Source organism: Adiantum capillus-veneris, chromosome 19 (assembly GCF_014529385.1).
Source record: "Adiantum capillus-veneris isolate H3 chromosome 19, ASM1452938v2, whole genome shotgun sequence".
Taxonomy (NCBI): Eukaryota; Viridiplantae; Streptophyta; class Polypodiopsida; order Polypodiales; family Pteridaceae; genus Adiantum; species Adiantum capillus-veneris.
This window is the reverse complement of record NC_140949.1, coordinates 7,617,047-7,640,584: the sequence shown is the minus strand read 5'-3', so window position 1 is coordinate 7,640,584 and position 23,538 is coordinate 7,617,047. Positions and strand designations below refer to the sequence as shown.

Genomic DNA, 23,538 nt, shown 5'->3' with positions numbered 1-23,538 from the left:
GCATTGCTTGGAAACTAGTTCCCTATCCATTGAATGCAGCATGTGGACTTTGAAAGGTGGCGGGGTGAAGTGGAAAAACCTGTGGAATTGGCGTCCTAACGACGTGTTCATGGACGGAATGAACCTGTCTTGGAGCCCCAACAGACTCGGCAACATGCAAGTGCTCCCTATCCTGCTGGGACGCCTGGGCTTGAGCCTCAACGGGCTCTACTGGCTGTGTGAGTTGCCTTGGTTGCTGTGGCACTGGTGGTGCTTGCAAAAACTCCATAAACCTTGGGTTCTGCACCAATCGAGTGAAAACATTCACAACGGCAATCAACAGAGTCCTAAATGCATCATCTTCAAGTTGCCCAATCATAAAGCCCTGCATTGATGGAGCATTCACATCAACAAAAGATACAGATAGGGGTAACCATAAACTCTCGCCAACCTCGAACACTGTAGGAATTGCATGCCTGTCTTGCGAAGAGAAACCCTCTTCCATAATGCCTTTCCCATTGTCGGCCATAGTGTAATCCCACGTTCCTGTACTCTGTGTATTCACCGAAAACGAACCAAGGCTCACTTCTTGAGGAAACCATGAAACCGGCCCGTAGGGCGTACACTTTGGCTTTCACCCAAAACTTTACTTTAGACTTTAGGACACAGTGAAACTTTGCAAATAAAAAACTATTGCTGGAATTAACACTTCACACACACACACACACGCACGCACGCACGGCTTGGAAGCTAGAGCGCTACCAAGCAGACGTCGACAACTTGTTGGCCCCAAAGACTGGCACCTCTTTTGGTATTTCTTTATTCTTATAAAAAAGGGAATAAAACCTACGATTTCCTACGAGCTGTCCCACATAATCCGGGCTGAAAAAGACCAATTCTAGCCCGATTTCGGTAGCATAATCATACTAGGAAACTTCACAGACAAAATCCCCACGCATTGCATGACTTTCCCGATGCATACAGGCACTTTCCCAAACCTGGCGATAATCTACAACACACTGAATTCTCTGTTTTCTTTCCCCGAAAATGCACAAGATTGTCACAAAGTGATGACGTGGCGGACAACAGAAACAGAAACCCTAATTTTTGCCAGAACCCTAAAATTCCTGCAAACCTAATTTCTGCCAAAAACCCTAATTTTCGGAAATCGCAGAGGCTTATTTTTTATAGAAAGATGAGCGACGCAAATTTTGCTTTTTCTCTACCTAATGAGAAAGAGAGAGAGAATGCTTTTGCTTTCAAGTTTTGACTCTTTGTGAGAGAGAGAGAGCAATTGCTTTTGATTTGAAGCTTTTGGGGCTCTGCTTTTGGGCATCCCTTGTATCTTTAAATAAGTGGTGAGGGCTTCACTTCTCAGAGCATCTGGACACAGAGTCTGAGAGTGAATCCCGACCCACTCTCTTGTACTTTGAACTGATTAATATAAAAAGAAATACCGAAAGGGGCGCCAGTCTTTGGGGCCAATATCTCTAGGCACGGAACTCCGCCGGGCCAGTGTACATCTATTGTGATCTGTGACTTGTTTTGAATTTGGTGCTGTCGCGGTTGATTCTTGACTTGGAGTGTCCAAGTATGTTACAGTGGTATCAGAGCACAGCCGATTTCTCTTCTACGGGAAATCCGATCCCCGAATTTTTTTTTCCCGCGGCACCTATGGCTTCAGGCAATGATCTGTCGACTCCCTCTACATCTGGAGATGCGGGCTGGGATCACAACGAAGATTCAAACAGAGAGTATGGCCCACCTCGGCCTACTCAGGCGGAGCAAAGAGAGATGGGGTGTTGTCAATTGATTGGCGATGCAACAAAGATGATGCTCAATTTTGCCAAGGACCCGAAGATGGCAAAATATATGAACCAGACCTCTTTGGAAGAGGTACAGATGGAGTGGCAAAGAACCACAACACCACTCCCGAAACCCGCTCTCAAGAAACCTTCAGCCTCCAAGAAATATACGGAGAAGGAACTGGAGAACGTCGTTGATGCACAGATTGCTCAGCTTTTCGACGTGCAAAAGAAAGGCAAAAAGCACGGCAAAAAGCAGAAGAAAGGCACTGACTTCCCGGGATATTTGGGTCGTCGGTCGACATTTGACAAGGGAAAGAAATTGAAGAAGCGCGTCAAGTTTGAAGACCTACCCAGTTCTTCTTCTTCTTCTTCTAGCATTTCTTCTAGCTCTTCAGACTCAAGCGAAGAAGACAGGAAAAGCAAAAAGCGAAGCAAGAAACAACGCTTCGGAAAGGGCAAGAAAAAGGCAAGGAAGTCTAAGTCTCGCCCAGTGAGTGACACTTCTACAAAGGACTCGTCTACGGACAGTTCAGACTCTGACAACAGAAACTTTTATGCGAACAAGAAGAATTTTTACAAAGCCAACCAGTATGACTTTCTCGAAGATAATAGCAGGAAGGTGGCCACTCGATCAAGTTTGATACTTTTTCAAGATACTCAAATGCTTCGAAGGCTTTGTCTTTTATACAGCAGTTTGACATCGCTTTCGCGGGAGGACGACTTAACCTCTCACTCACCCAAAGGGCACCCCCTTTCTCAAGGGGCACATGGACACATGTCAGACTCTCCCTATGCTTAGCCACATGGTGTGCTTGAATCCTATTGACTGGGCTAAAGAGGGGTCCAATGAGCTTCTAGTTCATTTCAACAAATATCTAGATATTTTCAAGCTCTCTCTTTCTAAGGGGTAAGGAGGACACTTGTCCAAAGACTACCCATATACATGAAATGCATGGTGCATATGATTGGCTAGGGGGAGAGGGGTCCAATGAGCTTGAGACTCGAGCAAAAAGGAGGGATCTCCCAAAGCAAGCAAGGGGCATTCTTGGGGGATATACATTTCTCATACACTCATTTTTTTCAAGTATTCTCACTTGGTGAAAGTAGAGGAACTCCATCTCCTTCTTTAAGCTTGTTGAGAAGTTGAGAGCCTACACCAACACTCTTGACTATGGAATGCAAATCCAACCATGAGCCATGCTTCAATGCTTAAGCTTTGACACCTTTAGCTTTTCCTAATCCCATTCATTCCAAGCTAGCACACATCATCCTCTTCAAATGGATGCAAGGTTTTCAATAGCACACACAGAGGCTACTCGACGGAATAAACAGTGTATGAGAAACACATCGACGTAGATGAACCAGAGAAGGTAACACTTCAGGAATTTCCTCCAGGATTTGAACCAATAGAACATAGTGATGAGAATATCATCGACAAGCCTGTCCTTCTTAAAAATCATTTCAAAAAAGCAAAGTAAATATTGTTGTAGCCTAAATTTAGACAACTTGTATTCCAGAACTTATGTTCGAAACAGTGTACAAATTATTATAGAAGAGGTAAATTTTCAAATATACAATTACATGTTTCATAGTAGCTTCTTTCCGATTTAATATATAGCAGACTTGAAAATTTGCTTGTTGATAATGTAATTGCCGTTTCCAGATAACTTCTATAATCTCCAATAATATAATTAGTACTAATAGAATTTAGTACAATGTATTTGGCATTCCTAATTCAATATTAACATTCTTCTTGCACCTGATTTTGCTTTATTACAGTCCAAAGTGTAATATATATTAGTATATTATACCTGGAGCTTGAAGTTTACATTTATAGGAAGTAGAAAGAAATAAACCTTTATTTCCAGTATACAAAATTTTTGACTTCCACTTTCTAGTTTTACGATTGATGTACATTTACAAAATACATATTCAATATAGTTAAACCAGTTATGCTAATTCATATTCGATCAATACATTCAAAAAGCTACTTCAAACTAACATACAGTCTTAGAACTATCAATTAAAAACATATCTAAATATTATTAAAAAAAATCTTACCCTTCAATACAAAAAATATTGTTCAACTTTGTACTTGGCAAAAAGAAATAGATTAATACAACTATACAAACCTAAAATAACTTCATGGATTAAACATAAGAAATATAATAATACTTTCTTTGAATATAGTTTGTTTTCCCCCTTCATTTTATAAAATGATTGTCATTTCCAGTGAGAGGCAGAAGTGAAAAATAGACCCGGTGGCCTCTACACCAAGACTATGCACAATGGCCTCATCATGGGGGATACACAATAGGGGCACCACCTAGCAAGATATGCGGCTAGGACGCATACATATACACAATGAAGCATGCCATGGAAAACAATTTCAAGATCCACGCCCAAATGTGAAATGGGGTGGTCGGAGAATAAGGTGAGAGGAGTGGTGAATGAGTGAGAATGGGCTTGCTACTCGTGCATGTTAGTAAGGAAGATAATGAGGTAGGAGAAACTTGCGAGTATGCTCACTTATCATACAAGAGGTGGCGAATCCGCACACCTCAAGATGGAAGTAGCAAGATGATAGGAATATGAGAGGGAGAGAGATAGTGTGTGTGTATGGTGGCGAATCCGCACATCTTTACATAAGCAGAAAAAAAGGCAAGGAACAAGCATATACCATACTCACAATGAGATGTATCCAAAGCGACACAAAATATGGCACCAAGATGGAGTGTGTTGATTGCTTGCAAAAGATGAATACAATAGGTAGCGTATGGCAGGAAAATGAGAAGGGGACAAGATCGTAGGAGGCATAATGGAGAGATGGGAGTTGATGGCGAGGAATATCATGAGTGTGTCCACCCTTCTCCTCTCTCAATTTGGGCGCCCATGTGTCCACTTAGCCTCTTTTGACTTCATTCCTAGTACACACCGACTTATAAGTGTAGCGAGGGGGCCTAACTGACTATGAACTGAGCTTAGACACCCTTTTACTGCTCGGATTCCACTGTCGGTCGGCCCGACCAGCTCGTGGCGACAAGGCCTTCCCATTTCGGGGTAAAACACTCTGCCATCGACAGTTTCACACTGGCCACACAATGTCCGTCCATTTGTGACTTAAAAAGAGTCCCAAAAATTTAATAAAAATCATCGGAAAGAAACCAACTAAGATTAGAGTTGCCACGTCTTCGTGACAGTAATTAGCAATTGCCACGTCCTCGTGACAATTTCTCGTAAGGGCATTAATGCCCACCCAAGAGAATGATGTCACCATCATTGGAAAATTTCCATGTATCCTCGTCTAATACAGACACAAGAGGACTCTCCTCTAAATGGCTTACATTGATGGGCCAGGGGCAAAGTAACATAAAGCTATGTACAAGAATCTGCCTGTCTCAACCCTCAGTCTCACCCACATGTATCTAACTTGATCATCTCTCCGAACAATGTGCACAAGCGGCTGCAACTCCTCACTGAATAAGACTCCTACTCCTCTAGACCTCTGCCCTGCCCATGTGCTCTAATCTCGTCTCTGCTCGACAAGCTATCTCCCACCTATATCCAGTCACATGTGGCATATGTTGTCGTGGTGCCTAGTGTGTCTCTGAGTAAAAGACGATGTCTCTCCCCGTAAAGCTGTCGTCAAATGCCCCTACATCAAGACGAAGTGACCCATTACAATTCCATGCAGAAGGATAAGTACCCTTTCCTTGAGGTTTCCCCCTACCTTCCACTTTTCTTATTGCCCACTCTCCGAGCCCTCGTATGTGTCGGCTCATTAATCCCCATCATAGTCGAGAGTTCTTTTACCTCTTCATCAACATTATCTCGGTCTTTGAGGCCACAAATCCTCATGTGTAAGGCACTGACACGTCTCCTTTTCTCCTCTTCGAGTGTCAAGAATATGATGGTGGGTGTGGGGGTTGTTTCCTTGTCCTTTCCTTTCTTGGCAGTCTCGATCCATTTCTTAGCCTCCTCCGCTTTCTGTTGGGTCTTTGTAATAACATCCACCCACGAAGTCATCATTTCTTTGTGCTGCTCCTTGCCTACTTTGATGGTCCGCACTTGTTATTTCATTGTGTTGGGTTCTTCAACTACTGAGGGTTGAAACTCACCCTCTTCGAGTGTGTTTCATGATTGCAACTCTGCAAGCTCCTTCTTGAGTAACGCGATCTCCTCATCTTGGGCTGTCATACGATTCTCAAGTGTGCTTTATCGTGCTTTCCTGGGTCCACACACATTCTTCTAGTATCTTTATTGTGCCCAGTAGGTTGCGGTTAATCTTGTTCATGGTCTCACACATTTCTGCTTTGCATTTTTGAATGGCATCCTCCAGAGGGTCATCCTTGCCATTTTGCTTCTTCATGTTGAAGAACCACAAAAGGAGAGGGAGACGGAGAGAGAAATCCGCACTATGTATATATGTGTTTCCACATTATGCATACATGCTTATTCCACATTTGTCTACAAATAGGTGTTCCCAGATCATGCATACATGTTTATTCCACACTTAGATACAGTCTCTCCAATTCTGAATATTTACGAGATTCTTTTGCACTGTTTCTGAAACACTGATTCTGTTTCTTGCATTTCTGAATTTCCAAAAAAAATCACTGTAAAACCAAGAACTTTCTGCAGACGGGGGCCACGACACAAAAAAGAAAAGGGGGGGGGAGGGGGGGGGGGTTATGCGGCAAAGGGGGCCTGGGGGGGAAGCGCTATAGAGAAAGTTGAGAGAGAGAGAGAGAGAGAGAGAGAGAGAGAGAGAGAGAGAGAGAGAGAGAGATGAAATAAAATGTTATATTAACGTCTTCAAAAGGCCAAAATGACCTATGAGACCAAAAAGTTACAATTGGTGAATCTGATATCATGTCTGAGTACGGAAATTACAAAGTTACAAAAAACTAACACTAGAACACTAAAACACTAAGGAGAAAGGAAATAAATCTGAAGTTGATTCGGGATTGAGACGAGATACGTGGGGTGTGTGTGTGTGTGTTGGGGGGGGGGGGGGGGGGGGGGGGTTAGATGAAATCTCTCATCGGTCGCTGTTGGATATCATCAACCTCTTCCATGGTCAGCACTCTGGTTGGGCATCTTACATGTCGAGCTAGAGTGATTTGTATCTTCTGTTGCAGACTTCGTCGGCGGTGGGAGACCCCCCGAGGTCGTGGGCGTCTAGATCTGCCTAGCTCAGTGGCTCGGTCAAGCAACATACCTCTAGTATGGGTGGGCTCTGAGATTTGTTGTAATGACTGCTCCTCTGGCTCTCCCTTGGCTGGTGTAAAAAAATCTGCGATTCGTCTCTGAGACTGGCTTTCCCGTAATGTCCTCAGCAAGCTCTCCCTAAGTCTGCACAGCTCTAGTAGGAACAATCAGAGACATCTCTGATCCTTGTATCTCATGACTCTAGAAAAAGGTCCGAAACCTTCTCTAAACAGGCAATGGAAGCGGCCGCGTATCTCATAGTACCCGGGTAATGACATGTGTAGTGCAGCTCTCTCTTTGGCTCTAAGCTACATAGGTGACATATCCTGGCCCCTGTTGGCACCCCTCGAAATCGGCCAGTCTCGATCTGGAGCTGATGTGAGGACGTGCGTATCTGCCCGATAGCGCATCTTATCCCATGAGATAAGTGCGTATCCATGTATGCAGGCCTAGTCACAAAGCCGTCCTTCGTGAGTTGGAGAAGATGCTCTCTGTAGAAGGCCATCTTCGTGCCCAACTCCTGTGTCGCCTGTATCCATGTGCTCCTAGTATCTAGCTGAATCAGATCTTGGCGTATGAGTCTGGTGATCTTCGTCCGTGTGAGAGACAGGGAGGGTGCATCCAGGGAGTATTGAAACGGAGGCAATCTATCCATGTTGAAACCATGCTGTCATCTGTCCATACCAACATGTTGTATCGCCTTGTAGAGAGAGAGAGAGAGAGAGAGAGAGAGAGAGAGAGAGAGAGAGAGAGAGAGAGATGTGTCTCAGGCCATCCATTGAAAAAGAACATTGACGTCACCATACACAAAAGATGCACTTCAAATGTATGTGCTGGAGATTTTTCTTCAGCAAACCTGTGACATCTGCCCATGCATATTATGCATACTACCATCTGAATTTAAGATTTGTCTCATAGGCCATCCATTTGAAAAAGTAACATGATGCTACCATCCGACACAAAGGATGCAAAGTAAATGTATGTGCTAGTAGATGTTGCTTCTTGAGCGGGTCGGTAAACCTGTGACTTCTGCCCATGCATAATATCATTAGTATCATGAATGCTATTATTAATATTAAGTACACATTAATGGAATCCTAAAACCATATATATAGAGATACTAAATGATGTGGATCACTGGCAGGGGTACAACAACTCTCAATGCTACTGGCAAAATTAACAACCATATACATCATCGCAGGATAAATAGCCAGAAACACCAACAAGGACCAAAGGAGAAATGAATCTTTTTACGTATGGCTGATTCAGAGAACCAAACTTCAAGCTAAAAAGAAGAATAAAAGGACATACGAGTGACCTTTTTCCTGTAACAACCCTAGCATTTTTCGACAATTGAACTTCTAAACAGGAAAGGACTGTAACCTTTACTATTCTTTTTATTGCAACAATACGTTACCAAGTTTCAAGCATGAAAACGATACACGAAAGGATGGATGATACTAAAAACCTGTCAAATCCAGATGAGCTTGTAAATTCAAAATCATATGCATAAGTTGCATGTACGTCACAACAAATAATGTGCTGCACATTTTCGTACTGTGGATCAGGAAAGAAGTGACCATACTGCAAAACCGCAAAACATTTCCCAAAGTATAAGGTGAGTGATATTCAAATAAATTAGGAATAAAAAATTGTGACAGCATGAATCTGAATCAGACGCATTTAGAGGATAATGATCACAAAAAAGCAAACAAACCATAACTTACAGATTGAGAAATTTTCAACTCTGGAGATGTTCGTAGCTTGTAAATACACCCAAATGCATAAGGTCTACTTAGCATCCGGTACCTGTTAAAAAAAAGACCCCCACAAATGATCAACAGGAATTTCTCAGGAAAAAAATACAACTGATAATGGACCATGATTTAGCCCAGAAGAAACTAAACTTTCTGAAAACATATAAACATCCAAAACTTTATCAGACTCAACTTCCGTACAAGTGCCATTTTTTGCCAAACAAATACCACTAGTACACAATGTCCCATGTGGTACAGCAGTCTTCGCAAGCCCTATTAATTTGTGTATGTTACAAGCATCCAAGCCCACTCTTAAAGAATGAGAATGCTTCTCCACTCAGGATGTCCAAAAAAGGGATTTGGCACGCAGGTTTACAAGCATTTGTCACGTCTGTCTTACCTCCCATAGATTTTCTTAAGTGGTTCAGCTCTCTTGCAGTGATACGTTCGCACCACAGACCTTTTTGGCCTCTATTGCATTCAAAGCAATAGCCAGAACACTAACTGACCTTTCGAAGAGACAACCCAGCTCTCTTTCATCTCTCCATTCCACTAGCAATCTAAGTGTGGGCTGTTCTATGAAAAGGGCTGCATAGAGAGAGAGAGAGAGAGAGAGAGATGTCAATAGAGGCACAAGCGAAAGATTATCCTCCATTACCCTTACATATGAGAACAATCTCCTCATCGACAAATAGTGGTTGAGCTCCCCTACATACATATTTCTGCAGCTCCATCTCCCTCACCCCTCGTATACATATGCACACACCCCCATGTCAGTCTATTTTGTTTTGTAGCACGTTTATTTTCAACACTTATGTCCTCTGTGCTAGATACCCACAGGCACACACAGGGGCAATGCATCTGAGTGGGGAACTCCGTTACTCCGCCCCACGGTGTCTTGTCTTAAGTGTTCAGCTCTCTTTCAAGTTCAAGGTTTTTGTTGTTTTGGATTAGTTCATGGTGGTGGTGTTCTATTTGACAGCCTTTTCAGTGACTTGTCCATTAGATGGAGGGTAGTAGTGCGTGAAGAGAAGCAGAACTAACTATTAAACCAGTACAGCCTTTCATTGGAACCCTTCTTGTTGCTAGTAGACTTGGTCACCTATATAGTAGCCATGGAGTTTTGAAATGGTAATTTTTCTAAAGAGTGCATGGGAGATGGAAAATCCAATGAGAAGAACCACTTGTTGAAATTTTGATTGAGATTTTGAATACTATTTGAAAATTGTTTGGGATAGATAATATCTATTTTGAACTTTTTTTTTTTTTTCCGAGAAAAAGATCCTTCTATTAGTTAATGAGTCTACCCACAGGGCTACAACCACCTCTTCGAGAGAGGGCTACAACAACCATGAAGGGGAGACTCTCCCAATGAAAAAACAGCATATGTACAATGAGGCTAAATCAAGAAATGGGAGGAGGGAAAAGCCACACAAGTGGACGGTAGTGCCATCTGGGTACACCCTCGACCATGGTGAAAAAAGGCCCAGGACATCAGAGTCGAAGGAAGGCCTCTCTACGCTCCCGCATGCGGTCGGAGCTGCCCTGGAGTCTCTCTAGCTGTCCTCTGAGAGTGTGGATCAACTCTAGCCAATGATCGTGAACAGTCTCTGCTGGTGGTACAGGGCGAGCCTCAAAGATGCGGAAACAGCGGGCCCGCCAGATGAACCAGAGTGTCAGGCCACTGATGAGCTCCCAGCACTCCTCTCTTTCACTGCACCACTCCTGTGGAGTAAGCTTTGTGGCAGGCTGGAGTGTAGGTCGCACCCCCTGCATCACTATCATCCTGCTGGTGGAAGATAGCTCAAACTGAAGTGCCGGCCGGGCCCATGAGAGTGGACCAAGCCGCTGGCCTCCAAGTGTACTGCCGAGCCGTGGAAAGAGCACGCATCAGCCGAAGAACACGAAGCCACACCTGCTGTGCCAAAGGACAGTCCCAAAGACAATGACGTTGACTCTCCACAAGGTGGCCACAAGCTGCACATGCGGCCAAGAGACCACTATGCACCAGCCAACTCCCAACTGTACTGCCGAGCCGTGGAAAGAGCAAGCATCAGCCGAAGAACACGAAGCCACACCTGTTGTGCCAAAGGACAGTCCCAAAGACAATGACGCCGACTCTCCACAAGGTGGCCACAAGCTGCACATGCGGCCGAGAGACCACTATGCACCAGCCAACTCCCAACTACTGTAGCTCTATGTGCGACCAGCCACTGTAACAAATTGACTCGCCTCGGCTGTCTGGAGTCCCACAACCTCTCCCAAAAAGCTGCCAAGAACTCAGCTGTGAGACCCTCCTCCTGCCAATGAGGTGTTGCAGCAGGGCGAGCCTCTCTCTGTGCTGCCAGTATGTGACGTCCCAGTCGAACAATGTATTGAAAGAAAGGGACACCTGGGTGGTCTGGAGAAGAGAAAGGGTCCCTCCAGAGCCAGTCTCCAAGGTCCCACTATACTCGGGCTAGTGGGACAACACTCCCAAGCCCACAGCCTCCAATGTCCAGTCTCAAGAGCTGCTGGGTCAGGATCGATGACACAAGTCCTCCCACAGATGCCCACCACTCGGATCCTCTGAAAACAACACTGCCACCTACGGGGCCTCTACTGCAACTCGATGTAAGCGTCCCTCACCCTGTAGCTCGAAAAACAGGGAGGGAAAAATCTCTGAGCAAGCCCGAATAGAGATGAGAACCTCCAGTCGCGTGAAGGCTCCCATCCATCTGGGCGCTACTGACTCGAGAGGCGTGAGCCACTCAGCTGGTACTGCCTCTGAGATGTCCTGACACATGCTCTGCACCCCTCTCATGCCCTGCAAGCTGAAAGCCTTGTAGCTCCTCTGACAAGCCTGAAAACTGTAACCAGTCACCTAAAGAGTGTGCTGGACCCGCTCCCATGGAACCCCAGGAAACATGAGGCCGACTACCAACCTCTCTGAGTGCTAACCATGGGGTTCCAAACAAGTGGCTGTTGCAGGCGCTCCTCCGTGCAAGTAGGCTAGCGCTGCTCCAGGCCTCGCCGCAAGTCGTCCCAAGATCGAAGCAACCCCACAACAAAGCGATCCTCCAGTCTCCTGCTGAAACCAACTCTACGCATCTCTGTGAAGATCCATATGGTCGAAGGTTGCAAGGGGCTCCTGCCTGAGGCACCCTAGCCCGAAGCCGTTGTAACAAGAACTCCTTCCAGGACTCCTCACCTGGAAGAAGACCCCGGACGATGAACTTCCCAAGAAGGGCTCTGCTCTGTTGTGATGGGTCAATGATCCCAAGCCCTCCCTGTGAACAAGGAAGAATGATGACCTGCCAAGCCACTTTGGCTCGGGCAATCAGAGTGTCTTGCCCTGACCAAAGGAAAGTCTTGATCAGCCGCTCTACCTCGCTGATACAAGAACTCGACAAGATCCAGCAAGAAGTGATGTACCACATAGTAGCCAACAGCACCTGGTTGGCCACTACAACTCTGTCAGCCAAAGAAAGTCACGCGGAGCTCCAATGTAACAACTTCCTCCTAATGGACAGGAGGAGGGGAGCAATCTGCTGCTCGGGAGACAAGTCCAAACCAACCTGACAACCCAAGTACCGAACTATAGTCCCTAGGGGAATCCACTTGAAACCCTCACTTGGCGTCCAGTCAGGCACAGGAGCACTACCAACCGAGAAAGCCACTCTCTTTCTCCGGTTGATCAGTGCGCCAGGTGCACAACAGAAGGTCTCAAGAGCCTGCTCACACCTGTGAAGGTTGGCCTCCGGGCCATCCAAGTACAAGGCTGAGTCGTCAGCAAACCCAGTGTCCAGTAGCTCATCTCCCCGAATAGGGAGTGCTAAGCCCCGTAGACCAACCTGCTACGACACCAAAAACCTGCTCATCGCCTCAGCATAGAACAGAAAGAGGAAGGGGGCAAGAGGACAGCCCTGTCTGACCGAACATGTGAGCATGAAACGATCACCTCTACCTCCTGACAAAAGTACCTGACTGTGTGCCTGTCTATACAAAGCTAACACCCCTCTGATCCAAGCATCTGAGAAGCCCATCCTGCATAGAGTGCTCCCAGTCAACTCTATCGTATGCCTTCTCAAAATAGAGAAGAAGAATCAACAGATCCTCACCACGGAGCCGCGCTAGGACAAAAGCCTCCCAAAAAGTAAAAATGTTGTCAAGGATACTGCGCTCCTTGACAAAACCTGTCTAAGTCCCATCTATAAGGCTCTCTAGAAGTGGCTAGATCCTCAAACTCAGAGCCTTGGCAAGAATTTTGTAGGCTGAGTTGAGGATGGTGATGGGGGGCCACTGTCGAATCTCATCCAAGGAGACACCCTCCTTGGGAATGAGGTAGATCAGACCCTCACTCATGCTGTCAGGCATCACTCTTGTTGCAAGATGTACTGAAAAGCACTACAGAGATCTGGGCCAAACAAGTCCCAGTACTCCAAGAAAAAACTGGGAGTCAATCCATCCTCACCTGGACAGCTACCACGGGAGAGTGCACTCAGAGCCGTGTGCACCTCCTCAAGCTGAAGTGGCAGCTCAAGCCTCTGACGCATCTCCTCAGTCACAAGGCAAGGCATCTGTGCCCACACCTGCTCCCTGCATGCATCCTAACGCCCTGACTGAGGCTCTGCAGACAGTAACTCACGGTAAAAGTCAGTAGCAACTGCACCCATGTCCTCTGGCTCAAAAGCAACTGACCAGTCGGGCATCCTCAACTCCCTACATGCATCCTGACGCTCTGACTGAGGCTCTGCAAACAGTAACTCATGATAAAAGTCAATAGCAACTGCACGCATGTCCTCTGGCTCAGAAGCAACTGACCCGTCGGGCCTCCTCAACTGACTGACCTTGGCATGCGTATGCCGAGGTCCCACTGCCTCGAACAAATCACCAGTCACTCTGTCACCCACTTGTGTCCACTGAGATGCCTGTCGATGGAAAGCAAACTCATGGCGCCGCTCCTCTGTGCTAACAAGCTCCTGCCAAGCCTATTGTACCTGCTCCTCCAGCCAAGGACTGTCTGGATGCTGCTCCTGCATCCTCTGCAACGAAGCAACGCCCCGTCTGAGACGTTGCTCCTACTCTCTCGCTGCAGCCAGGCGAGCCAAAGACTCCTGGAGAAAGAAACGACTAATCTGAGCTAGTCCTGAGGCCACTCTGTCAGCAGGAGAATCCTGCATGTCCAAGCTCTCTGTCCAGAGAGCCTCTGATCGCTCTCTGAGTGCAGAGTCCAACAAGACCCTCTCTGGGATGCGAAGCATCGTGCTCCCCCTCCTCTGCCTGTCTGCCACTATGAGGATCACTGGTGCATGGTCCAAGAAGGAAGTCTCTGCCAAAATGCCAACTGTCCCACCCAAGTAACTGAAATGGTCACTAGTGTAGAAGCGATCTATCAGTGATAGATTCACTCCTCCCACTCTGCGGTCCGAACGAGAGAAGGCTAGGCTGTCTGGGGGCCTCACAAAACTAGAGTGCTGCCACACATCCGAGACCCTCAGAGTCATACAGAACCTCTCCCAAGCTGCCAGCTCAACTCCATGCACAGTAGCATGGCTACCACCAATCCTGTCAGAAGGATCCTCCAACATGTTGAAGTCCCCCCCTATGCACCAGTGTTCTGCCTACGGCAGAGACTCAACTATCTGTGACCAAAACTTTGCTCGTGTACTCGCCACATTGGGCGCATAGATGTTCAGGAAGCCCACAAGGCAACCTTGAATCTGCATAGTGATCCACTGAGCCCTGCCTGGCACAATAATCCCTCTGCCCACAATGGCCTGCTGCAAAGAGTCCGCAATAGTCATACATACCCCACCTTGGATGCCTCCAGGTCCAAAAGCAGCTGACCAAAAAGTATCATATCGTCCATGTAAGAGCTGACCACCACGTCTAATGCGGCTCTCACACAGATGGTGTTCTTGTAGCATAAGGAGATCAATCTCTCCTCCCACTAGGCAGCGCTGAAGCTCCTGACGCAGTCGGCCCCGCTCACGCTGAACTGGGGACCACCAAGTCCCTGCACGTTCCATGAGACGATCCTCATGGGGAGCAAGAGAGATCAGATGTTGCCGCAGCAACTAAAAACGTGCTATCTTCGAGGCTGGCTTGGATGGGGAGTAATCCGCATCCGAGTGTTCTCTAGATAGGCGTGACTGCAACGAGTGCCTGACCCAAGCCCAAGTAGAGCGAGCCGTACGTAAAGCAACCTCCTCTGTCTAGGAGTCCTCATGAATGTGTACATAGCATGGCAAGCACTGCGTATCGGCAAAGAAATAAACCACGATGTGTCTACATCTTGCTGTATCTGGAGGGGTCACCACAAACTTGGCCAATGGCCACTAAGTCTGAAGCATGTCTGTAACTCCTAGTTCTCCCATGTGACGTGAGAGAACCCAAAGACCTGTGTATGCAACCACTCCAACACTGAGTCGAGAGTCCACTCAGTCTGGTCCCTGCCGCAAAGAGGGAAGAGAAGCCATCCACTAAGTCCAAGGCCTCTATCCCCCTAGCTGCAAGGAACAGAACATGGACCCTGAAGCAGGCTACATCATGGTCTGCTGAGGGGTCGCCGAGAAAACATGCAAAGTCGTAGTCGAAGAAGTCCCATCAGCGCCGAATGTCGAAGCTCGTCAAACCACGAGGGACAGCTGCAAAGGGAGACGTTTGTATCTGTAGAGGGGGTCGCAAGAAAGGTTATCTCTCTCTCGCCAAGCGACTCGTGGCAAAGGCGCTGCCAAGAGATCTCCTAGCAGCCAGAGATGGCCTTGCCCCCTGGGTCAACTATGGAACTGGAGCGGGAGGGGGGGGTGAGCAGGGGGGAGAGGTGGAGAAGAGGGGCGAGGGGGAGCGGCAGAGGTAGAGGGGCGGGAGGAAGAGGCAGCGGGAGCACGAGGCGGGGGGGAGGATGATGAGGAGGGGGGAACTCTGGGGGGAGGGGCTGTAGAGGGTGAAGCTGAGGCGGGGGCTAGAGCAAGGACCTCATCCTACTCGAGAGAAGCGAAACGATTCCCCGTGGGAACCCACTGCTGCTGAGTAGGCGCCTGAGGACCACTCTGAGTGCCAGGCTGTCACTGTGGCCCCTGCCGTCGTCGACCACGGACCTGCTGCCATCCCTCCTTCGCTGGAGCCCCAGGCTCGGAGGGTGGCTCTGCATGTGTTTGTTGTGTCTCTGCCTGTGGCTGCTGGCCAGCCCTTGCAGGCTGGGGCTGAGTCTGTGGTGTAGGTCGAGGCCTCCTCCGTGGACAGGCCTTCGCAAGATGGCCCATTTGTCGACAACTGAAGCACTGGTTCGGGAGGCCCGAATACTCCACACTCTGTCTAAAACAACCCCCACTCACCCGAGGTAGAAGAATGACCTTCGGGAGAGTGTGAGTGTCTCTAACCAGAACGCGAACTGAGGGAATGCCGGCCGCCTTGGTAGCTACTGAGGCTGCCGTGCGAGGTGTCTCCAAGACAGTCCCAATCCCTGAGCCTATCTTGGACAAAAGTGGTAAGTACTTCCTCCGCAAACCAGGAAATCATACGGAGATGGGGATGTCTGCCTCATCTACCAAAACATCTGAAGCAAGGTCAAAACCATGTTTCCACTGTCGAAAGTAGGCTCGAGCTGCTCGGATAGTCAATGGACTCATGGCAATGACCTTGGACGCCATCTCAAGGGTCTCAAACTCGATCTGGTAGTAGCCTCTTCCGAGGATCTGAAAGTCCAAGATGTTACCCACCTCTGCAAGAAGGCGGGCCTGGAGAAGGTCACGCAGCTCTCCTCTATTGGGTCTGGTGCCGAGAATCTTGCAGATGACTGAGGTCACCTGCAGACAATCCACCTCTGCGGCTAGGCTCGCTTGCTCTCTCGGAGTAAGAGCAAGTCGAATGGTGGGCTCAGCGGGGTCGGGCGAGGGGACTTCATCAAAGTCCCTCTGTGGCGGAGCTGGAGCCTCCATCTGTGTCTGTTGCTGTGAGGAAAGGGCGGAGAAGCGTCGTCGAAAAGAAAAGCTTTTGCTGGACCAAACCCGTCAATGGTACTGACGAGGCCCGCCAAGAAGGATGGCCGTCTTTTTGCTCGATTAGGAGGCGAGGATGGCGAGCTGAGGTAAAAAGCGGGGCGGCAGGCGGGTAGGGCAGCGGCGAAGGGCGGGCAAAGGGCAAAGGGCGGGGTGACAAGAGGGCAAGGGTAAGGTTGGGCAATCGGGCGGGCTGGGCAGCACACTAGAGGAAGCGCGCAGCAAGTGCGGGCAGCGAGGGCAAGGGGCAGCGAGGGGGGCAACGATGGCGAGAGGGTGGGCGCGACAGCGGCGGCGAGCAACACCATTGTTATATCTTGGTCACCTCCAAGAAGAAATTCCACATGACACACGAGAAATATCTATTTTGAACTTGTTTTGGAGCCGATTGAATTTGTTTGATGGAAACCTCTAAATGACGCAGGTTGCGGTCTGGGAAACATTTGGCTGTATATAGAACCCTCTAAACGACCTAGACTTTGGTCTGGGAGGGGTTTGGTTGTATTTGTATGTCTTTATAGTATGGGTTTGCACTTTTGAATTTTGTGTCGTCTGTAAAGCATTTTTGTGAAGCATATGAGTCTGGTGCATCAATAGTTTCTATTGAATGAGATTGCCTAGGTAAGTGGTCTTAGTGCATCAAGACATCTGTTAGAGATCAATGAGATCTGGATGTGAAATATTGCTATGCCAGAATATCAAGAGCTTTGATGTGGATGAGGTGACTGGATGAAAATCTGATTGTGGAATTGTATAATGTAATGCATGCTCGTTGTTTGATGTCAAAAAATGATGACGTGGCATATCCGCCCGAAAACTGACAAGATCTAAAGATTATAAGTTGTTCCAACTTATAGCGTCCCGTTCGATGGGGCCCTGGGGGACACAAAAATAACAATAAGAAAGATCACATGAAGGTTGCTGACGTGGCAGGCCGTTAGGACAGCCCCGAGTTTTGTACTGACATGCTGACATGGCAACTTCCGCGATTTGCGCTACCACCTTTTGGCGCCGTTTTTTGGACCAGATGCTTTTGCAACTTGAAGCTTTTGAACTAATTGCTTTTGCGGCTCTGGTTTTGTCCTCGGGAGTTGTACTTTGCAATGATTAATGATAAAGAAATACCGAAAGAGTTTACGCTACTTCTTGTCGCAGAAGCAGCTTCCGGATATGGTAGATCATTACGCCACAGATCCTGATTTTGCAGATATCTTTCACCGGATATAGAGTGGAGGGACAGTTGCAAGCTTATCCATACGGGACGGCTATTTGATGCGAAAAATGATATGTGTTACACAACCTTTGAGGAAAAAGGGCTTAATAGAGTACCATTGTCCACCTTTTTCCAGCCACCGCGGCATAGATACCACCTTGAAGGGTGTCGACCGTTACTTTCACTGGTCGAGGCTCAAAAAGGATGTGGACGAGTTTGTTGACACTTGCTTAGTATGCCAAAAGGCCAAGTTTGACAGGCATAAGGCACCAGGGCTTTTACAACCTTTTCCCATACCCTCCCGTCCCTCAGAAAGAATTGCCATGGATTTTAATTTTTTTAAATCTTCCTGTAGCGGAGATAATGTGTCGTGCTCTTTGTAGTGGGTGCTCCTCGGTGCATTGTGCGTAAGATCTCACTCCACAGAATGAAAACACAGAAGACAATGAATAACAGAGCAACAACAACAAGACTCAACAGTGGAACGTGAACAGTATTAACATCGACTAACTCAAAGAAACCAATACAGACTCTGGCATGGCAGCACACTCAGCTCCAGTCGAGAACTCATGGGTACAATGGGGGTGTCGAGGCTCAGCTGTGCAGGGATGGTGAAGACGTGTTGTGCGTGAATTCAAGATACTAGCCTCCAGAACTCTCCCTTTTTAGACTCGCATTCCAACGCTCCGCACATCCAAATATATATAGCATTCTTAGTGATAGCAAAGTCTTCTATCGAGGTTTCGTTTACGTCCCTATAACTACGGTCCTTTGTGGTAACCCTAGTTTTGATTCCTTTGTGTCGTAAGTAGAGATTGTCATAGCCCCAATCTTGAACCATCTTGAGTTGATGCATAAAGGGTCACCCCAAAATAACTTCAAAGCTATTGTCGTTTTTAAAATCTACTACAACAAAGGTATGTTTATATTGTATCCTACATGAGTATACAAATACTTGTTCCAACATTCCTAAGGGTTTCTCCACATATACGTCTACATACAAAGAAGATAATGATAGTGTACACGACCTAGAACCAACCACTTATATCTAACGAGCCACCAACGGCTAGCAGATATCCCAATCCAGCTAAACCTATCTCCAAACTGAGGTGGTGGTGATCTGGCCTCGGTGTCCACTAGACCACCATCCGTACCACTTGCCACGTGTCATTGCCCAGCAAGAGTCCATCCAATGTGAACTCCACCACAACTGCAACTAATTGCTTGTCCTGTGTTAGTGGCACTGTAGCCTTGCTACAGGTTGCCCACCACAAGACCACTCACCGTCCTGGTGAGGTAAGATACTGGACTGCAAAAAGAAACTGCTACCGTACTAATACACTGAAAAGAAGGGACGACGTATAGAGAACACAAAATGAAGCTTGTTGTTACTCAACAGAAAGTAGAAAGTGTTGTCGCCACTGCCCTCATAGCATAGGCATGTTACAGTAAGAGTTTGGCATCTCTACGTGTCTGCATAACTTTGTAGAGAAGCACTTTACCAAGTCCTCAACAAGAGATTAAGACGCATGAGACCCACTCCATATCTGGCAACAACTGCTTACCATCCCAATAACACAAAGAACTGGTCTCATCAAATGACACACCCCCTAATCCTGCACTGCGGCATTATACAAGTAGAAAGAAAAATTGAGAAGGGTTCAAAAAATATCCTCTGATTTTGGGACTGAGCATTGCTACTGCCCCAAGCACTGAAAGTGGAAGAACTGAAAGCTCACCATCCTGCACACTGAAAGCAGTGCGATACAAGTGCCACACAATGGCTGAGTACGCATCCAAAACAACCTCAATTTTGCCAACATCAAACCACCCGCCGATGCTACAACAAAGGGCAGTCCATCACCTCCTCTAACCATGAATTCTGATTATTGCAGCTCTTTAACCTTGTAATTGGTTCAGCCCAAGGTACTGCAAACTCTGAACCGTAGGGGTGAGAGCAAGAGGGGAGGGGGTGGAGAGGGGCGAGGTGGGAGTGAACAGGGGCGAGAGGGGAAGGGAGGGCGAGGGCAGCTAGGTAGGGGTGAGGGAGTTGGATAGGGACGAGGGGGCGGGTAGGGGCGAGGGGGTTAGATAGGGACGAGGGTAGGAGGGTAGGGGCGAGAGCAAGTGGGGAGGGGGTGGAAAGTCCGTCCAGTGAGAACTCCAGCCCAACTGCAACTAACTGCTTGTCCTGTGCCAGTGGCATTGTAGCCCTGCTACAGGTTGCCTGCCACAAGACCACTCACCGTCCTGGGAAGATAGGATATTGGACTGCGATATGAAATTGCAACAGTACTAATACACTAAAAAGAAGGGACGACATATATAGAACACAAAAATGAAGCTCGTTGTCACCCAACAGAAAGTAGAAAGTGTTGTCGCCATTACCCTCATAACCTAGGTATGTTGCAGTAAAAGTTTGGCATCTCTACGTGTCTACATAACTTTGTAGACACTTTACGAATCCTCAACAAGAGCTTAAGACGCATGAGGCCCACTCCATGGCTGGAAACAATTGCTTACCATCCCAATAACACAAAGAACTTGTCTCATCAAATGACACACCCCCTAATCTTGCACTGCGACGTTATACAAGTAGAAAGAAAAATTGAGAAACAGTTCAAAAAATCCCCTGATTTTGGGGCTATGAGCATTGCTACTGCCCCAAGTAGGGGCGAGAGCAAGTGGGGAGGGGGTGGATAGGGGCGAGTGAGTGGAGGGTAGAGGCGAGTGCAAGTGGGGAGGGGTTGGATAGCGGCGAGTGAGGGGAGGGTAGGGGCGAGTGCAAGTGGGGAGGGTTGGATAGAGGCGAGTGTGGGGAGGATGATCTGGCCTCGGTGTCCACTAGACCACCATCCGTACCACATGCCATGTGTCACTGCCCAGCGAGAGTCCGTCGAGTGTGAACTCCAACCCAACTGCAACTAACTGCTTGTCTTGTGCCAGTGACACTGTAGCCCTGCTACACTTCCCAAGACTCAAAGTGGGCAAGATGGCATTTGCACAATCATTGACAGATTTAGCAAGCAGGCCCACTTCACTCCAATAAAGAAGACGGTCGAGCCTAATCATTGGGCGAGATTGTTTCTTTGATAGAATTTTTCCGTTACATAGCATGCCTGAGTCCATTGTTTCAAACAGAGATCCCCGGTTTACTAGTTTGTTTTGGGAGGGCAATTTCGGAGAACATTGACACGCCGTTGTAGTTCTCATCCTCGTTCCACCCGCAGACAGATGGGCAATTTGAGATAGCCAATTTAATGGTTTTGGATTTGTTGAAGTCTTCTATTTCGGATCAGAAGACTTAATGGGGAAAGTATTTCCCCTTGGTGGAGTTTGCCTACAACAACACACAATGAAGGCGCCATTTGAAGTATTCGAGGATGCTAAGAAGGTTCCTCAATTTTTAAGCACCAAAGACAAGATTTTTTTTTGAAAAAGTCTAAAAGGCATGAAAGGCCATGTAGCGGTTCAAAGGAGGAGAGCTCGTCCTCTTTTAACAGTGACCAGATCAACAAGAAAACCAAGGAGTTCAAGGAAGGGAGTCAGGCGATCAGGTTTGAGACGTTTTCAAGCTACCAGGACACCCATCGAGCCCTTGAGTTTGTACGACAGTTTGACGTCGCCTTCTCTGGTGGACGGTTCACAGAACACTCTAGGTTGTGAAAGGCGGCATTTTACTTGAAGGGAACTCTATAGACAAGGGGGTCTACTCTGTTGTTACGCAAAGAAGCACCTACGACGTGATTAAAATTCAAGACAATTTTCACGTCAACTTAAATATCAGATGAATAAGCAAGAGATGTCATCGCGGCTTGGCATCACTTGACAATGACTAAGAAAGATACATTGGAGGACTACTGCCAGAGGCTCTGGGATACTTATTTGCCAGTGTCTTCGTTTCGGAAGGTTACATCGAAAGACCAGATTGAGCGGTTTTAATGTGGTTTGATAAAAGAGGTTCGAGACTATTGTCTAAAGTAGAAGTCTGACTTACTTATGGAACATGCTAAGCAACGACTTGGAATGCATGCCGGCTCATTCACTCATCCTACGGACAGGATAGTATCCACCTCAACAGGGCAAGAGTGTGCCAATGAAGAGAATGAATCAAGGAACCGGAGGACAACTCATCACAAGATTCTAGTCAATCAGATCAAATGGTAGCCCATTTGAGGATTCCAACGAATTAAGGAACCAATGCTTCTCAGAGGATTGCACAGAAAGGGAATCACATGATAGTGCGTCTCAAGGTTCCGATGATTGAGACTCACATGCCAATGGACAAGGAAAGCTAGCGAAGCTACTCACACGTCCCAGGTCACAAGGAAAGAAAGGAAAAGGGAATCAGCTGGTAGATCAGAGAATTCCCCAGACCCAGGATAAGATTTTTGAAACGGATCACTATATGAGAGATTTGGACAGTGCTTTTGCCAAGATTTGCCAGGCTCTTGAGAAGTCTCAAACACGGCATAATAAGGCAGTTGATAAGACATCGACGCGACTTGCAAGGAGGATGATTTGGGTGCTCTTACGGTTTGAGAAGGCACACCTTAGGAAACGAAAGGGAAAGGAGCAGCTTCTTCCAAAGCTAAAAATGCGGTACTATGGCGCTTTCCAGATATATGTGAAGAAGCCTCAAGGAGCAATCCAGAAATTTCCAGAAGACCTCCTGCCCAGAAGGAAAGCAAGCCTTGCAAATCTCGAACAACCCCAGAAGGCGAAAAATCTCATAACAAGTCTGTCCACTTGCTCACGATGGCTTCTGAGAGAACTCCCAGACGAGATGCTCAACCAAATCGAAGAAGATAGGGAGGGCGAGGATCCATGCCATGGAGGAGAGAGCTGTGGTGGCAGATAACTGGGAGAGAGCCGCCATGCCACCTGGAAGGTAAATCAAAGCAAAACAACCAAAAGGTGCCAACAAAGCAAAAGGACGTGACAGGGAAAACAGAAGCAGACCAAGAAGAAAACAAACAACAAAACACTAGAGCACACCGGCTACCGCAATTAACAGTGATGCGTGGAGACTGACCAAACACATGGGGAGGGAGGCACTGGACCCCTGGCTGTGATGCACGCCCCGATGCTGATGGGTGCTCAGCACCCACTAGAAAACAATCGGTCCGGTACTGCCGAAGCAACCTACAGGAAAGTGGTCTGAAGCACAAGCACGGAGGAGTGGACAAGGTAGCAGATGTCCACTCTAATTGAAAAGTTGTAGCCAAAGGCACGCCCAAAATAGAAACACAAAACGACGCACCCGACCAAGCAAGACAAGAACAAAGACCCACCCACTCTCACACCCGAGTGCTAGACTCACCACTAAGCAGTAATTGAGCACACATTCATACACACACACACTCAAATACCCACACCTGCAAGTGTTAATAGATGGTCCAGGCAAGGTGCAGAGTGCCTAGAATGTCAACAAACCTCCTAGCAAAACAGAACACACTTGCCACCAGTGTAGATATTGCCAGTAAAGATGACAGTAACTTTACCATGCATACGGCTGCTCTTCAAGACATGCAACATCTGGGAAAAGAAAAAACCACTGAGGGGAGAGATTACAGCTCAAGCAACGC

General features: G+C 47.3%; 2 protein-coding genes across 4 annotated transcripts in view; both read right to left on the bottom strand.

Annotated features, from left to right (window-relative positions):
• LOC147433518 (sec23/sec24 transport family protein) overlaps window positions 1-23,538 on the bottom strand; it is a 102,431-nt gene that overhangs the window by 47,823 nt on the left and 31,070 nt on the right. For all 3 annotated transcript variants that reach the window (XM_086490197.1, XM_086490195.1, XM_086490196.1), the window contains exons 8-9: window positions 8,726-8,807; window positions 8,467-8,582 (exon numbers count right to left, since the gene is read on the bottom strand). In XM_086490197.1, the coding sequence (XP_086346323.1) occupies window positions 8,467-8,582; window positions 8,726-8,807 (198 nt within the window). The remainder of the gene's footprint in view (window positions 1-8,466; window positions 8,583-8,725; window positions 8,808-23,538) is intronic.
• Window positions 8,900-23,457, bottom strand: LOC147433519 (uncharacterized). Its single transcript, XM_086490601.1, has 5 exons — window positions 23,413-23,457; window positions 16,406-16,545; window positions 16,261-16,363; window positions 15,910-16,146; window positions 8,900-8,908 (listed from the first exon to the last, which is right to left on the bottom strand). The coding sequence occupies exons 1-5, from the start codon at window positions 23,455-23,457 to the stop codon at window positions 8,900-8,902; spliced, it is 534 nt and encodes a 177-aa protein (XP_086346727.1).